The sequence below is a fragment of the Cavia porcellus genome, unplaced genomic scaffold (assembly GCF_034190915.1).
Source record: "Cavia porcellus strain 051 isolate PalLab524CR breed Dunkin Hartley unplaced genomic scaffold, mCavPor4.1 scaffold_31, whole genome shotgun sequence".
Taxonomy (NCBI): Eukaryota; Metazoa; Chordata; class Mammalia; order Rodentia; family Caviidae; genus Cavia; species Cavia porcellus.
The window spans coordinates 32,254,483-32,273,365 of NW_026947514.1; the positions used below are offsets into that span (position 1 = coordinate 32,254,483).

General features: G+C 37.4%; 1 protein-coding gene across 4 annotated transcripts in view; it reads right to left on the bottom strand.

Moving 5' to 3' along the window:
* Slc39a9 (solute carrier family 39 member 9) overlaps positions 1-18,883 on the bottom strand; it is a 67,365-nt gene that overhangs the window by 42,796 nt on the left and 5,686 nt on the right. For all 4 annotated transcript variants that reach the window (XR_216341.4, XR_010044890.1, XM_003472379.5 and 1 more), the window contains one exon: positions 3,915-4,023. Coding sequence is in view for 1 of the 4 variants with exons in the window: in XM_003472379.5 (XP_003472427.1) it covers positions 3,915-4,023 (109 nt within the window). In the remaining 3 variants the exon portion in view is untranslated. Of the gene's footprint in view, positions 1-3,914; positions 4,024-18,883 lie in introns of those variants that run through there.

Here is an 18,883-nt window from a genome sequence, read left to right on the forward strand (position 1 = left end):
AATACTTGAGGACTATAAACAACTACAATACCAAGAAACAAAGCAGTAAAAACTTGAAGAGAAATCCCATCCTACTTGGCCAGCGGGGCCGAAAAAAGCAGTGCTAATAGGTGTTGGTACAGAGGGAAGCACTTGCGTTCTTTCTCTTTTCTGCCTCGTAAGTTTTCTTCTTTCCTAGTCCCACCTGGAGGGCAATGTTAGCTGTATAAATTGCATGGCAGCAGCATGGTAGTGAGCATCCCTACCTACACACACACACACACACACACACACACACACACACACAAAACCAAATCAAAACATCTTTCTGGACATCGCAAGTAGGACTGAAGAGCATGAAAGAAACTCAGCTGATCGTTCCAGCGCTTCCCTTGCCCTCTGCCTGCGTCACATGCAGCTATGCAGGTAACGTTTCTAGAGCGGCAGTGAGGAGCCTCTGGCACATGTGTAGTTTTTAAGACAAAAGATGTTCATGTATGAGTTGTTATAAGGAATCTACAAAAAAAGCATCCATGACTAGTAAGTGAATTTAATAAATTTCTATAGAGTAACTATAGCTCTGGAAATCTTAATCATTTATAATCTCAATACAAGCATAAAATATTTAGGTGTAAATCTAATGATATGTGAAGCCCTGTATGCTAAAACTGTAACAACAATGAAGGAAATTGAAAAAATACTGTGGGTTTTTTTTTCTTTTGTTTATTTTGTCTTGTCATTTTCTTTTTCTTTTTTTAATCCTTTCTGACATAGGGCTTTGCTATGCAGTTCAGGCTGGCCTTCAACTGATCTTGTAGTCCAGGATGGCCTTGAACTTGTAGGGATCCTTCTACTTCAGTCTCCCCAGTCATTGCAGGCATGCATCACCATGCCCAGCCAAAAATACCATGCTTTTAAAATATCATTCTCTCTTAAGTTAACAGATTGAACTCAGTCAGAATCCCGGCATGATTTTTTCTTTGGTACACTCTGCCAAATGGACTAACGTTTTTATAGAAAGGCAAAAGATTTTGTGAAAAGCCAAAACAAAGAAAGACTCATTACTATCTGATTTCAAGATCTTCTATTAGGTGCAGTCAACAAGATAATGCAGCAATGATAACGTACAAACATACAGATCAACAAAATAGAATAGAAAATTCAGCAGATCAACAGGAATATGGTCAATGGATTTTTCAAAAAGATGTGAAGCAAATCAATTGAAAAACGGTGCTCTTTTCAATGAATCATTTTAGAATTACTGAACATTCATCACAATGCAAAAAACAAACAAACAAAACAAACCAACAAATACTGTGTTCTAAATTATATCACAGTGGGTCATACAGTTAGATATAACTTAAAATTATAAAAATTGTAGCAAAAAAACTTTGTGAATTTGGGTGCACCATATAGGGTTTAGATAAAACATCAAAAGCATAATTTGCAATGAGAAACTGACACCTTTTTTGTGGCAGGGATACTGGGGATCTAACTCTCAACCTTGCACTTGCCAGGCAGCCACTTATGCCACGGAGCTAAACCCCTAGTCCTGACAAATTGAACTTCATCAGAATTAAAAAACTATTCTGTAAAAAAAAAACTATTCTGTGAAAGATACTGTTAAAGACTAAGCTAAATCCCTGGCCCCGGTAACTCTACCCATAATCACCAAAACTGAAAACAACACATATGTCTTTCAACTGGTAAAGGAACAGACAAACAGTTTACCAGACAACAAAATACTACTCAGAAATAAAAAGGCACGAACTACTGGTACAAAGAATAATGTGAAGATTCTCAAATAGGGGCTGGTGATTTAGCTCAGCAGCATAAGCGCCTGCCTTGCAAGCAGGCAGTCGTGAGTTCGATCTCTGGTACCGATAAAAAGGAAAAAGACAAAAAAAAAAAAAAGATTCTCAAATAGATTATTCTAAGTGATACCCAAAAGTTACATGATTCCATTTATATGACATTTTGAAGAGGCAAAACTATTACAGTAGAAAAGAGGTTAAGTTGTCAGGGGTTGGAAGTGAAGGAAAGATCCTTTTGTCATAACTATAAAGAAGAGTATGAAGGAATACTTGTGTATATGTGTGTGTGTGTGTGTGTGTGTGTGTGTGTGTGTGTGTGTGTGTGTTGGTGATAGTGGGGATACGGAACTGTTTTCTGTTTCAAGCACAGAGGTAATATGACTCTACATTTTTTAAAATTCATAGATACATATCACAAGAGTGAAAGTAAAAAATAAGTGAAAGTGATTTTTAAAAATTTAAATAAGTCAGGCATGGTAGCTCATGCCTGGCAAGTTGAGGCACAAGGATCTCAAGTATAAGGCAAGCCTGGGCAGCTCAGTGAGATCCTATCTCAAAATTTAAAAAAAAGAAAGAAAGAAAGAAAGTAAGGCTAGGGATCTTCTCAGTGGTACAGCACCTTGGGTTCAATCTCCAGCAAAAACAAACATTAAATGATGGTTTAGAGCTGCAAGCTAATCTATGATGCGAAGTGAAAGACTAACATGCCTATTTTTAGAAAAGCAGATTTACTAGGTGCTTTGTATTCTGTTTTCAAATGAATCCACAAAATTATTTGGGGTCAAAACTCAGGAAAACTAAAAATAAAGGAATGCAACCTGACACATAGTAGTACACTGAACCTTAAAACTGTACCCACAATGTGGTATATGAATTATATTTCATATTAAAACACACACATACTATACCTGAAGCAGTTCATACCTCTATTCCAGTGTTTCCTAAACTTGTCCAGTAAGAAGCATAGTCAGCTTGTTAAAAATACATATTCTCGGGTTCCTTCCTTAGAGACTCTGACTCAGTATTCTAGGTTAGAGACTAAGCTGTCTTTGTAAAAGGCACTCTTTCTTCAAGGAATTTTCACTACCAGACAAGTGCAAAAAATAACTGCCACCCTTAATTCTTCCTTAGTTCCAAAGCCAAGTAAAAACATTTTGAATTGCCTATTCAAGCATGTTCTAGATATTTTCTAGTAGACCAAGATAGTGACTTTTACAGTACAATAGTCACATCCCAGAAAAATTCAAGTGGATCCACAGGAATATGAGAACAAATACTGTTTTTCTGTATATTTTAACTTTAAATTTCAGACTTCAAAGTTTTTCTATTTCAGGAGTACGTTTTATAACCTACACAGTGTATCAGTGCAATAGTAACGAAAATTGTCTTTCTCCATAGTAGGATGTATGACAGCTTCAGGGCTTCTGACTTACTGTCCTTAGCAAAAAATCTGGAAGGTGCCTACCTTTCATACTATTATTAAAGTCTAATAGATATTGGCATTTAAGAGTTCCGTTCCCTGATTTAATAGTTTTGGTTTTAGCCCTTCACAGGTAATTGTAAAGTTTCATAATAGTAACTGGTTTTGCTAAGTCACAAATGTTAATTAAGCAGACCTTCTAGCTGACATGAAAGATCAAATCACTAAGGTGGTGAGTGAACCCAGCTGACTACTGAGTTCTTACCCTCTCACAGGTACTGTTCTGTCCATCAGTGGTAGTCAGGCAAAGCCTCTTTTAATTTTGTAATTGCTCTTGCCAACTGAGTCCTCATCAATTAACCTACAAACTTTACTGTAAAGAGCCCCTAGTCCGAATATGTGTATCTATATATATTCTTACTCAAAGAACACTACAGCTGCAAGCCTACCATATGGGATGTGTGTGTGTGGGGGGGCGGGTTTGAGTAGGCATTAAAAAAGAACTGTTAAAATGACTGGAACTTATTTGTCATTACAAATAAATGGTAAGTGGTATTCATGAATTGGGGCACTCAATTCACAAACTGCTAAGGATGTATTCAATGTCAAAAGTATCATGAGATATCCAAAATACCACTTAGCTACCTGCTTCTGACAACCTTCCACTAATATATCTCAAATAAAGCTCTTCTCTTTCTCACCCTCCAGAATATCTTCATAAAGTGCATGTACTCCTTCAGGCACAATGACTGCCAGTGCAGTTCCACAGAGCAGGCCAGCACCCAAAACAGTCACCAGCTTTAGTCGCTCCTGGAAAGAAAACAAAAGAAACCATTGAAAAGGCTATTAATGAACAGGGAACAATATCTGAAGTATCTATTATCAAGATAGTGAGTTCCATATTTGTAATCAACAGCAACAATGGCTAGTAAACATGAAAATGGTCAGCATCATGAATAATTAATACCAAATTTTAAAAAACCAGCTGGGCCCAGGGGAGCATGCCTAAGTGCCAGCTACTTACAAAGCTGAGGCAAAGCCTCCTTGAGCTTAGGAATTCGAGGACAGTCTGGGCAAAATAGATCATAATTTTAAAAAAATAGCAGGCTGACAATGGAGGAAAATGTCTAAAATACATGAAAGGGAGAAATGAATATGCTTGCAACTCTAGAAGCAATGTGAATTGCTACAAATTATCCCAGTGGGGGAAAACCTGTGGCATGTGTGCTGCAGCTGGCTGTTGGTTATCACTGCAAACTCTGAAACAGCCAATATCAGCGACCTATCTGGACTACTATTTGGTTATTTAGATTTAAAGCCTCAAAAATGTAAATTCTTACTTATGCTTTCTCTCCTTCCCCTTACCTTCTCCTATAACTATCTTTTCTCCTGTGTTTAAAAAAAAAAAAAGTAATTCTATGACTGAAAAACTTCAATTCTAGAAATGCATCTTTAAAAATTTAGCAAAAATGATCATGAAATTTATTAAGAGGGCAAACTTAAGATAACCTAAGTGTTCAAGAAAGGAGAATAGCTAAAGAAACTATAATGCTTCATCATGGTACCACAACACATAGCCATGAAAAATTATGGTACATTATAATGTATATTCATGTATATATACAATTATATTCATATAATGTATATGTATATTGTATATTCATGTATATTATATTCATATAATGTACATTCATAATATATAGAACAAGTACAGTATACATTAAACATAAATGTTTTATTTATAATTTATAAACACATATGCAATATATAATATATAATTTATGAAACATTTATAACTTATCTACAATGAACATCTATTATTCATAGTATTAAAATATTTTTAATGTCAATAGGAAAATTGTTCTGTGGTTTTAATCCAGCCTAATCCCAACTGTGTTCTTTTAGAGCCTGCCTCCTGTCAAATAAAGGTTTAGTTTTAAAGTTCCTGGAAGCAATATTGTACTCTAATATGGCTTTCTGGCATCTTAGAATTATGAGAAATAATCTTAGAAAGTACAAGGTGGTATATTGCTCAGTGGGGAAACCACATTTAGCATGCATGAGGCCCTGGTTTGATGCCCACCTCACAAAACAAAACTACAAGACAGTAATTATGAACTGCTTCTGAAAACATGGCATATCATGTGCTTCACCTTTCCATTTCAGTTTCCTTGATGTTGGCAAAACAACAGGAGTTATATTACATCTGATATTCTACTGAATTCTCTCCTGACTGTGATGTTGGGGCCCAACCAGCCTTTATAAATACAGCCTGTATGTGAAATGGTTGAAACCTCAAGTCCTCTTCGTTCGGGAGGTGGGGTGAGGGTAGTGATAGAGACCGACATCTCACCGCGTCTAGTCAAAAGTGGCAAACTACAGCTGCAGTGTCAACACCGACTATGGCAGGGTAGAATCTTCCCTTCCTACCATACAAGCCAAGTGCCACCCTCCCATCAAGATGCCATTAGCCACTGTGACACCGAGTGATCTGAATGAGGCTGGTGGCTGCACAGTGGCCGAGGAGCCAGAACTAGCCCCATGATCTGATCAGCTAACAACTCGGTCCCTCAACCTTCCTTCTGTAAAATCAAAGCATTTCTATACGTCTTGTGAAGAGAGGCGGCAATGTAAGAAAGTGACAGGTAGATAGCAAATGTTGCTCCATTACTATTAACACAGTTACTCTACAATTCTTTAAGTTACTAAATTCTCCCCAAAGCACTGCTGACCAGTGTTCATTTAAGAAAAACTGTCACAGCAGGAACATAAGCAAGATGCAAAAAGTTCTGTATAGAAGGTAACATGGTGACTCCTGCATCATTCTCCCTAACCAATTCATAGAAGTTATCATTGTTTTTAAATAAGAATGTGAAGTATCACTCCTTAAAAGGTACAAAAGTCAGGATAAAATGAAACTTGGCCAAGCATACCTATTTCCTTTGGGGGAACTGGTTTCTTAATGTCACAATTTAAACTAATGAATAAGCTGCTAAGGAAAACTGTCCTGTCAGCATTTTGACTCTGCACCACCTCAGGAAACAGATATGAGAGACTCTGCTTGGCAAATTAAGAAAAGATGAAAAGTGACGAGAGATGTATCAAAAATAGTAAGAGCTTATTGCTTTCAAGAATTATTCAGGCAGTTGCTCACATCATGCACATAAACTATTTCTTGATTCATTATATCCCTAAATTTAAGACTTAAAACTCAAAAAAAAAGTTACGAGAAGAAACCTATGAGAATATCTGCAGTTTTAAGATTGGCAAAGATTTCTCAGCAAGGATACAAAAAACACAATCCATAAAAGAAAAAAGTTCAACATCAAATATAAAATGTTTGCTTACTCATTAAGAAAATAGACAAGTTACCCTGTCTGAATATAATACCCTGAATATATATACACATATATTCTACACAATAATACCCTGAATATATATATACACATATATTCCTATCTCTGTCTCTCTCTCTATATATATATCTATGTATCTACATATACATGTATACCTAAGTATGTACACACACACAAATACACACACATTTGTAGTGGAAATACATGTATCTGGGGTGAATGCCATGGTGACACTGCCCACTTCAGTCCCCACTAGGTAGGAGACACCTGTTCTGCAGGCTGCTGTGGGGGCGCTATCTACTGATGGCTCACAGCCGAGTCCCTCTGAGAAGCTGACCTCGGCCCACGGCAAATGACTAACTTGAAGTTATACCCTCCCCCGGGCAGTCAGCAGAGGTAACTAAACCTTCTCAGACTGTGGAAGGAGGTATAAAGCCTGTCCCCCTGGCCTCAAAATGCAGGATATCTGCAGGGCCATTCAGCTGCAGCATCTCCTGTGAGGTGAGCTGGGTCTCTACCGCAACTGAATTACATCCCGCTTCTCCCCTCTGCTTTACTCGGGCCCGCTGTCTCACAGGGGTTGTTCCCATGACCATGTCTCACTCAAGTTCTCTGCAGAGTGGGTTTTATGGGAACCCAATCTAAGGAACTAACAGAGAACCTGTAGGTGAAACGTTAAAACTTTTACAACTCAGTAGGAAAAGAGAAACAGCCCAATAAAATATGGGTAAAGCATTAAACAGGTAACTTGCAAAAGATATATGTGAACAGACAATAAATCCATGAAAAGGTTTTGAACAAATTTAGTCAACAGAAAAAATGCAAATCAAAACTATGTGAAGCATTTTTTCACACCTATTTAAAATGCCCACATTTAGAAAATCGGATAACCCTAACAACAAAGATACAGAGCAAGGGAAATCCTTACATATTACTGATAGGATAAAATACTGCAACTACTTTGGAAATTGGCAGTCTCTTTTTATTCATAGAGGCTTTAACAATAATGGTCACAATCTCTACTATTAATTTTTTTATTATTTTGGAGACACAGTCTTGCAATTGTCATCTAGGCTGGCCTTGAACTTGGGTGTGCACCACAACACCTGGCAATAGTCACAGTGTGGGTCAAATGTCAACATTATAAAAGGATGGGTAAACAACCTGCAATATACGCAATGCCATATTTCAACAATAAAAAGACATAAGCTATTGCTATTTACTTATAACAACATAAATGAATCCCCAAAACATTTTCCTGATGTTTGAAAGAAGCCTTGCATAAAACAACTATACACTCCATTAGGCTATTTACATGAGGAAAAATAGGCCAAAGTAATATACAGTGACAAACAAGAGAAGTGGCTGCCCTATGTGATCCAACAGAGAGCATGGCAGTGCCGAGTGCACCGTGGACTGACCTGGGAATGTGAACGCCATTCATTTCATCATGTAGTTATACACACAGAACTGGTACCTCAAGTGGGAAGGACCACATTGCTTTCTCAGTGGTGGAAATTCCCTAAATCTTGATTGGTATGTGAATTACATTTGTATATATTTGCTAAAATTAACCAAACTATACTAAGATCTGTATCCTTCACTTCTTTTTTTTAAATTTTATTTTGAAGGTAGTAAAAATACAATAGAAGAAGACTCGACAAAGCCAATCGAGACAAGCAGTGAAATTGGTACAGAACTTCACAGCAGGATACTGGGATAGTAGTAATAGGTACTATGGTATAATCTCATTATCTTCACAATAGTTGTCCAGTCAATTAGGCACAGCAAAATCAAACCAAAAACAGAACATTATAAAACCAACTGAAAGAGAATACTGAATAGAGCAAAATCTCATAAAGAAACCAAACAGTGAAAACAACCTTTGCCTTCAAACAGAAGATAGAAGGAAATCCGTCATATTTGCTATATTGTATATGGTCATCCTCCCAAGAGATGCTCCCAGACCTCTATCCCCAGTTGCTAATGGGGGGTGGGGTGCAGATATTTGATTCTCAGCCCGTGCGCCAGTAGGCTCACGGAGCCGCTGGTTCTCTTCCTGGCCCACGCCAGGGCTGCTTAGCAAGAGGGCAGGCGAATTGCTTTCTTGTGCAGCCGCCTAAGTTCCACCATGGCCAGATCTCAGAGCCGCACTTACCAAGAGGGTAGGTCTTTCACTTCTTTATAAAAAATTTTTTCCAGTACTGGAAATTGAATTCAGGGCCTTCACACTGAATTACATCCTTTGTCCTCTTTTAGTTTGTTTTGAGACAAGATCTTGCCAAGGCATTCAATTGCTCAGGCTGGGCTTGAACTTGTGATCCTCCTGCCTTAGCCTCCCAGTGTTGAGATTACAGGTGTGTGTTGCTGTGCTAGGTTTACATATTTATCTTTTTAAAAAATTACCTGAGGGCTGGGGATTTAGCTCACTGGCATAAGTGCCTGCCTGGCAAACATGAGGTTGTGAGTTCAATCCCCAGTACTGCACAAAAAAAAACTCTAGTAGTAACTTACTTAGCCAGAGGCTCCAAAAGGATTTATTTTAGAACTATTCAACTTAACAAAGTTTCTTTATGATAGCTCTTCGAAACCAAGCTTAGAGATCTTTGTAGAAATCTAAAAGAGACTTGCAATAACTTTCTCCTTAAGCAATCTCATTCATCACTTAACTATTGCTTAAAAATAATGCACCACAACTTTATGTCAACAACTGTATGACTGGGGGTCAGTCATGATAGCACACCTTGTAATCCTAGCCACCAGGACAATCACAAGATCGAGGAAAGCCTGGATAAGTTAGCAAGACCCTGTCTCAACAAATAAAATGAAAAAGACTTAAGTGTGAAGCACTTGGCTAATATGCATCAAGGCCCTTGATCAAGACCTAGTAGGGGCTGGGGATTTAGCTCAGCGGCATAAGCGCCTGCCTTGCAAGCAGGCAGTTGTGAGTTCAATCCCTGGTACCAATAAAAATGAAAAAGCCAAAAAAAAAAAAAAGACCTACTACTACACATACACAAAGTTAATTTTTTAAAAAGTAAAATAAATCTCCTAAAATGCTGCCTTGTGTAGTAATCAAAATAATTTACTATTTTAGATAATCTTGTTTTCAAGGTGAAATTACCCATAATTTCAAGCGGAATTGGGATGTGAATTACATTTGTATATATTTGCTAAAATTAATCAAATAGTACTAAGTTACAGAACTTTCACTCTTTTTATGAAAACAATTGTAAAAACATTGTTAAAAAAAACTTTTTTTTTTTTTTTTTTTTGGTCTTTTTCGTTTTTATCGGTACCAGGGATTGAACTCACAACTGCCTGCTTGCAAAGGCAGGCACTTAGGCACTTATGCCGCTGAGCTAAATCCCCAGCCCCTAACAAAACTTTTAAAAGCCAGGTGTGGTGGTGCACACCTGTAATCCCAGCACTTGGGAGGCTGATGCAGGAGGATTGTGGCAAGTTCAAGACCAGCCTGGGCTACAAAGTGAGCTCAAGGCCAGCCTGAACTGCATAGTGAGACTCTCTCTCAAAAAGACAAAAAGACAAAAAAAAAAAAAAAAAAAAAAAAAACCTCATTATAAAATACTTGCATAAAACAAGTATACTCTATTAGTTCATTTATATAAAGATGAAAAACAGGCCAAAAATTGTAAAAAACTGCAAAAAAGTTTTATAAAAAAACTTATATGGATCAAATTCTTGTTATGTTCTGTAATAAAAATTTTATAACAATTCCCCAAAGGTCCTAAAAAGAGAGAAAATAGCTGAATCTCTATGCAGCTAATAACACTGTCAAAAAAAAAAAAAATCACAGTAAATCCTGAAACCTCATGGCCATGACATTACATCCTTATGTTAATCATGGGTGAACAATTAAATACTCTCTATTGAAGGAATATGAACAAAAGCATATTTCACATTTTTAGTATGACATAGCGAAAGGTTTTTACTAACCGTTAGACACGAGACACATGCTTTAACAAGGAAAGTAGCTTGGTACAAAGGTGCATGCCTGTAGTCTCAGCCATGAGGGAGGCTAAAGCAGGAGTTCTGCAAGCTTGAGGCCAGCCTGGGCAACTTAGGGAAACCTTGTCTCAAAGTAAAATGAGAAGAAGAGGCTGAGGGTGATGTTTTCCTAGTATGTATGAGGCTCTGAATTGAATCTTCAGTACCACAAATAAATATGAAAACTAGTTATCAAAGTTATCATAAAACCCAAGTTTAAGAACTGGAGTAAGGCCAGCGATGGTGGCAGGCCTGCAATTCTAGTAACTGAGAAGCTGAGGAGGATTGCCACAAGTTAGAGTCCAGCCTGGGCTACATGGTAAGACCCTGTCTCAAAAACTGGAATAAAATATAAGAAATGATCGTTCTCAATATGTACATGGAAAACCAAAAGCCAAAGGTGAGAAGCGATTGCTCAGGATCGCATGGTGGGGTTGATAACTGGGTAACTGTTATCAACTAGGGTTGATAACAGCGATAGCTGATCGACACGGCAGAGGGATAACTGGAGCGGATATTCTACTCTGCATCCTTGCCAAATTGTTCCAAGACAGTGTCCATCACACAGCACAATGCCTGCAGTTACATCAAATCTGCCTTTGGAAAAAGATAACATTCAAATAACCTCTTAAAATAGTGTGAATCAGTAAAAGCCCTTAGCAACATCAAGAGGAAACTACAACCATACCGAGTTATAACTGCTGCTCTCTACTGAGATTCTAAAGGTACATAACAAAATAAAGAAAAGACAATACAATGAGTGATTCATAAAGTCTTTTTTGGTCAAAGTGAAGGACCACTTTTTGTGCTGAGATTAAGTCTTACTTTTTGTTGTTAAAAAAATAACAGTGACCATAGTTTCTGTTTTTGTTGTCTAGTGTCCTTACTTGGCAAAATTAAAAGCAGGAAACCCTGAAATTCTTCCAAATTTCAAAAATATTACTGATCAGTAAACTGTAAAACCCTGGAAAACTCTGACCTAAGCATAAGCATGAGATTATGATACTGTTAAAAATTCAGAAACAAAGAATGTGAGTCTGTAGGAAGAGATGGCAAGGTAAAACCTAAGTGAAACATCTGATCTTGTAATTTTTCCTTAGAAGAAAGGTAGTGTGAAGCATTATTATGTTTTAGTTCTGTCTGAAATCAAACAAAGCACATTAATTAACCAATCGAAGTTAAACAACCACTGAATACTGTTTCTTATTTATCCATTTCCCTCCATGCAGTAAGTTCTGTCGGCACAGGACAATTTAGTGATCAGTGCTCAGTTTGTAGGACAGTACCTTGCACCTTAAGTTTCTCCCTAAATCTGTATTCAAAGAATGAATGAAATGCACAGCACCATGGAAGACCTACAGACTTAGTAGTTGCCACTTTACTTTACAGGCTATGATATAAATAAATTCATTGGGTGTTGGGGGTTTAGCTCAGCAGTGTAAGCGCCTGCTTGGCAAACTCAAGGTAGTAAAATCAATCCTGGGCACCAATAAATAAATAAATAAATTCATTAATGCAGTGGAGTCTTCCTTTTTTTTTCAAAGACAGGGTCTTACCTCCTCAAATTCATCCTGCCTTAGTCTCCTAAGTGTTAAGATTACAGATGTACACCATGAGTCCTGGCCTCTTTAGTTCCCTATGCTGGGAAACTGTCTTAAACCTATTCTTTTTAAGTGTAACTACATCAAGAATTTTAAATGATTTGTTGATTCAGAATTGGTGACACAGCTTAAGATATATTTAATGAAGGACCATAATAGAATGTCATCATAGCAAATGGGAAGCAATGCTGTCATTTGTCTCATTAATGTATCTTCAGTAAAATCTGTCTTTTTCCAAGGAGCTCAAAACTTTGTTCAGTCATCGTTTCAACTTCAGCAAAGCAATATAAAGACTGTTCTACAAAACTTTTATCAGTTTGATGAATGTCTACAAGCCTTTTGATGGTGACCAATATCACAAGATGACATGTGAAAAGAAGAACCAGGAGTCAAAAATTAAGTTTCACTGCCGTGGGCTACAATTTCCAACTTTTTCAGATTTGCTCTGTGTCAAGCCTGGAAATTGGCTCCATGTTATTTATATGGCTGTATTCCTTCACAGGGCTTCACAACTCAGGGTTCAACCTCAAACTGAGTGTTTATCAATGCTAACAAAATGCTGGCAGGTCCTCTCCTTTGCCTATGGTAAATCACTAACGTTAAATTTAAATGAAAACCTATAAATTCCTAGTGTAGTCCAAGACGAAGAGAGTTCCCAAAGCAATAGCTTCTGTCAGGGTAATGAAATATTTCCTCAAGAGAGGCATGAACTGTGCCATGCCATTGGTTTTATGTTATCTCATTTAGAACTTCACAGTCATAGCCTGACTGCGCCAAAGGATCGACCAGCTGTATTAATTAAAACAACAGCTGTACTCAATGCCATTAGCTATCAGTACAAAGCTTTTAAGTCATTTCAATTTTCTTGGCAGACACCAGGGCAGTTAAATGGTTTTTCTTTTCCTGTTCATAGAAAAAGTCAGTAAATTATTTGGTTTAACTAAATATAGCCAACAATTTAAAAAGCTTTTGATATTGAAAATAACATATTTCTACTCTTGTACTCAAGCCCATTTTAGAACTCCAAGCATCAGCTGCAAGCTCCTTAAAAAAATCAAAGGCCCATCTCTTATTTCAAGACTGATTCCTTGAAAGCTCTGGGCACTGAAGAAGAGGTCAGGTATCATCGGGTACAGAATTACTGCTATTTGGGCAACAAAGATTTCTCCACATTCTCACAACTCTGGTTCAAGAAGGAAATACTTTCTAACACTAACTTATACACTGTATTTTCTGCTCATTAACATGTAAAAAGGAAAATTCAGATCTGAATTTTATTAAGTTCTTTGTTTTTTGGTGCCAGAAATCAACCTCAGGACCTTGTGCTTGCCAGGCAGGTGCTGTGCCACTAAACTATATCCCTGGCCCCTTTCAATTCTTATAAATGAAACTACATGGCCAAAAGCACTTTGGTTCTATGAAGCAGTTTTGTGAAGTTGAGCAAGATCTTTAATCCCTGTATGCTTCAGCATCCTCTTCCGTAAATCACACTGCTACGACTACTGTTCACAGGAGTTAACACACTCAGCACAGAGTAAATGTTGCTATTACTTATATTCAACATCATCAGCCATGTGCACACAAAACTCTGAGCACCTCCCCTGCAAGAATAAAAAACAAAATCCAGACACCTGGATAATAGTCAAAGTGAATAATATCCAGTATACAGTAGGGGCATATAAGCTTCCCAGTTCATTCGGCATAAAGGCTATTCAATATCTTCTAGGAGATAATAATAAGCAATACTTTATTAAATACTACTTCCTCCAATCTTGGACAGTAAGACTATTAATTTGTTTTTCTTTTTACATAAAAGTCCTCTCTAAATTAAAAGAACTAAACAGGGCCAGGGATTTAGCTCAGTGGCATAAACCCCTGTCTGGCAGGCGCAAGCTCAAGTTTGATCCCTGGTACCAAAAAAAATAAACAAATAAAAGAACTAAATGGAAATTCAATGTAAGATTTTCCCACGTGACCACAAAAACAGGCAGAAACCCATGAGGAAAGAACTTGGGAAAACATAGGCAATAAATATTGTATCAGTAATATAAAAAGAGTCCAAGTGAAGTGAGGAAACATAAATAATAAAAATATACTTTCCTATTAGTAAAATTTAAAAAATGAACAATGATAACATTTGTGAGAATTCAATGTTGTTTACATTTATTAGAAAAATGCATTTTTCAAAAGTTGACAATAGAAAATCTCAAGGGCGTATGTGTCCTTTGACTTTATTACTGTACCAATGAGGAAATAATTTGAAATCTGACCATAGTTTTAGATATGAAAATATTCATCCAATATTATGGTATAGTAATACCTTGAAAATAAATGGGTAAGAAGAATTTGAGTACATAAAAAATGGAATGGAATGAAGACATTAAAAAATCTTCAGAATAAGTTTTTAATAATAAATGAGTAATGCTTATGATCTACTACTACCAGATTTTAAAAAAAAGACAGAATGTAAAAATACACACATATCACATAAACAACCATGTTAAAAATGCAAACAACAGAAAGAATGGAAAGAAAAATATTACTAGTGATTCTAACTGGACAAGAAGAAGATAGATTATTTTATTTTCCTCTTACATACTTTCTAAACTTCCACAAAATATTGTTAATTTGAATGGGGCTGTAGAAATGGTGACTGTGCTTGAGGCTCAGTTTCCTCATCCACAAATAGGGTAAGAATTTTTCCTCTTCAAAATTACTGTTAAAATCAACAGAACTTGATACATACATCAATGTATCTCCCCTTTTACTAAGTGGTTTTCAACAACTGGGCTTTGAGGTTCTGTACTAATCTGAACTATTTTTCATGCTTTTCCATATTGCTGTCACTCTGCTATATTTCGTCTGCTAGTTCCCCAACACTTACAGTTTGCTGTTCCCAGTTTGCTGACAGCTAAGAAATCACATAGTCTTACTCTGAGATTCTAGACTAGCAACTCACAAACATAGGCTATTTGGCACACATAGTGACATGATATGTCAATCAGGAGTCAAAGGGTAAAATAAGGGAGATTTTATATAAAAATCTCTATCTCCAGCTCTAGAAAAACAAGAACATCTGGGAACATCAACCAGCAGGAAGCCTTCCTAGTGAATTTCCAAAGATCAGCTGCCATATATTATGATACCTAAATCTTTTTTTTTTTTTAAGTGATAGGTAGGGTCTTGTTACATTGCCCAGGATGGCCCTGAAATGTTGGCCTCAAGCAACCCTCCTGCTTCAGCCACCTCCACAACTGGAACAGTAAGTATGTACCACTATGCCCCAGCTGGACTGTTTTATCTTATTCCAGATGTGATTCACTGTTCAGCCTCAGTGGTTATTTGATTTTTTAAATACATAATGTATAATTCCTTGTGTGGAGCTGGCACATGTATACATCTTAAATCCTTTTCTTCCCCCCATCTCTTGATCCCTTCTCATTACCTAGTTCATCAGTCAAAGTCCAATCAATAGAAACCACAAAGTAATGTGAACAGAGCAAATAACTCTAAAGAATAACTTTAATAAGGAACTGGCTAGAGAGAATCCTAAAAGCACTTGCCTGGCAAGTGCAAGGTCATGAGTTTGATCCCCGGTACCACTTAAAAAAAAAAAAAAAAGGACAGTAGATATAAGGATCAGCTACTGCAATCAGCTACTTTCCTAGGACTGAGAGAAAGATGCACTCACAAAAAGGCTCTGCCAAGGCTGAGATCCAAACTGTTGAAGAGGGCATGGCCAGCATGCAATAAATGACAAAAGTTTCAGAGCCGCCATGCAGGAGGGATCTGCTGGCAATCTACACTCTGGGGTACCCAGGAAAACTACTCATGGGAAAGCGTCTTACTGGCAGCTGTCCTATAAAACCACCCAAGAGGCTGCCAGTGGAAACTGCTGACTGCTGGAAGCCAGCGGGGAGAAGCCTTGCTGGAGGCTGAAGACTGCGGGTATGGCACATGCCATCCAGGAAGCCTGGCACAGCACAGGAGCGCACACCAGGCAGGGGAGCCTGCCTAGCACCAGGAATCAGTGCCAGAAGCTGTCTCGGCACTGCTAAACAAGCACACCAGAACCGAGAGGGGAAAACCTTTTCCCTTACAATTTCTCTCCAGCACCCTCTCATTGACAAAGCTTAACATCCTGCCAGTTGGCAAAAGAAAAATACTTAAACGGGTGCAGATGCATTTTTGTAGATCAATGAAGAGTAAATTTGGAACTGAAAGGCAATAAATTGATAAGTGGCACACTATAAGAATGGCATAAAATGATACACAAATTCAAGTGAGAACCAAGGACAATAGAAAGCAAATAAAAAGCTTCCTCTTCAGGCTACTCAGCTAATCAATGACTTTTCTGATCCTTCAGATTAATGAGGTTTCTAGATGACCAAGCCCTAGAAGAGAGACGCTACAAATATTCTTCATTACCACTGTAGCTAACATTTGTTAAATACTTAGTACATTGCACATGCTTTATTACTATTCCACATGCTTATTATTTATTTTGTTTTGTAGAGATAAGGAGTCTTTGTAGCCCAGGCTGGCCTTGAACTCACAGCTGTCCTCCTGCCTCAGCCACCCAAGTGCTAGGATCAAAGGTGAGTGCCCTACACCCAGCCATATGTTCTATTGTAATCAATTTACATATTTTAGTTCATTTCATCTACCCAGCAACCCTATAAAGTAGGTAGTTCTATTATCCCCCCACTGTACAAATTGAGGAAGCAGAGCTAGAAAGTTAAGCAATTTGCCCAGGCTCACACAGCCAGTAAATGGCAGAGTTTCTTATTTATCTGCCCTGTGCAGTCACACCACCAGAATCTATGCTAAAATGCTTCTCAGCAAAACCCATTGCATTGTTTTTTCTGGGATCATCTTCTTTTGCCAGTTTGCCTCTGTCAAGTGCATGAAGTGTGAATGAGGGGCTGAGGTACAGCTAGTTTAGCAAGCTGAGGTCCTACGTTGGATGCCCAATACTAAAAAGAATTAATAAAAGTAATGTACAACAAGGTATACAAACAGGTTCAATATTTAGAAATTGAATATTATTATTCAAGGAGGATTAAAAAGTTGTAATTCTACCATAGGTTTTTTTTTTTTTTAAATCGGTACCAGGGATCGAACTCAAAACCGTGCACTTGCAAAGCAGGTGCTTATGCTGCTGAGCTGATTCAGCTCTAACATAGGTTTTAAAAAGCCCCAGTACTCATACTTTGTATTACTATTTGTTACTCAGAAGTCCACGAGTTGTAGGGATATTAAATCTCATTATCATTCAAGTCTTATCTCTAAATTCTTCAAAAACCATTAAGACCTTCACATAGGGAAACATTCTGAATCTATTTCATATCTTCCTTCAAAAAGGATGGCACTCCCAGCACTCGGGAGGCTGAGGCAGGAGCATCGTTGTGAGTTCAAGACCAGCCTGGGCTACAAAGTGAGGTAAAGGCCAGCCTGAACTGCATAGAGAGACCCTGTCTCAAAAAGACAAAAAAAAAAAGGGATGGCACTTCTTCAACTGCACAATTTAGGACTGAATAAACTGTAAAGATGTCAAGTGTGAAATTAATCTTGGATAGTTTGGGGCTGGAGATTTAGCTCAGCGGCATAAGCACCTGCCTTGTAAGCACGCAGTCATGAGTTCGATCCCTGGTACCGATTAAAAAAAAAAAACCTTGGATAGTTCAAAATGTGAACTACTTCAGGCTCCAACTTAGCAGGTAACTGGCAGGTGTTTTTCAGGTCTTGCTATACTAAACAGAAGGCCTAGACATGCTGTGGAAAGTAAACATTAGCGATGTTCCTAACGTGGGAAGCTAAAAATACCAATCCACAAGGTTCATATTCTCATTCCTTTTCTGACAGTGTTCATTAGGAAAGGCAGTATCACCCAGGAAGCAGTCCTGCTTTGGCACGGGGAATCAAACTGATTTAGTTTCAAATCTCACCTCTCCCAAAGTTTGTGACCTCCCAAATTTGAGTGTGCAAATGTGAGTGAGCACTTGTAACGTGAAGTTACCAGTATCTCATAGTCTTGTCCCGAGGGTTAAGTAAGATAATGCATATCTGGACAGGGGGCTTAGCTTGTGAGAGGTCCTGGGTTTTGAGTCTCTGCACCACAAAAAAGAAAGGAAAAAAAAAGTGCACCTCAGTGCCTGGTACACAGAAAGTGCTTGATGAACTACTGCAGGTAAGTCAGTTATGTTATCCATATAGTATCCTGGAGAAAAGGAAGTTTCTCAGAGAAATAGTGTCAAATCTGAGTATGCCAGGTTTTATTTTATCTAGGGATCACCCAGATGCACAAGGCAATTCTCAGCATTGTAAAAACAGATTTATTTTATCTAAATATAGTTTTATTAACTAAAAATCCTTATGAAACAATAATTTATAGCTCAAATTTAAGGAAAGACAAAATATTGATTGCTTTTCAGATATGAATAAATTGATGAAGTTGCAAAGTTTAAAGTCTTAGCATTTAGAAATTAAATTCCAAACAGGTAAAAAGCTTTACCATAAGAAAATAAGAATAATTATACCAGAAAATACAAAAGACCTTAAAAATGTAACTTTGTCAAACCTACTTCAAAAAAGAACCAAATGTCAGAGGAAAAGTACACAGAACAAATTGTTTTTTGAATACAATAAATTTTGATCTGGTGGTAAATCCCTAGATACCTACTATGAATGAATCAGATATTATAT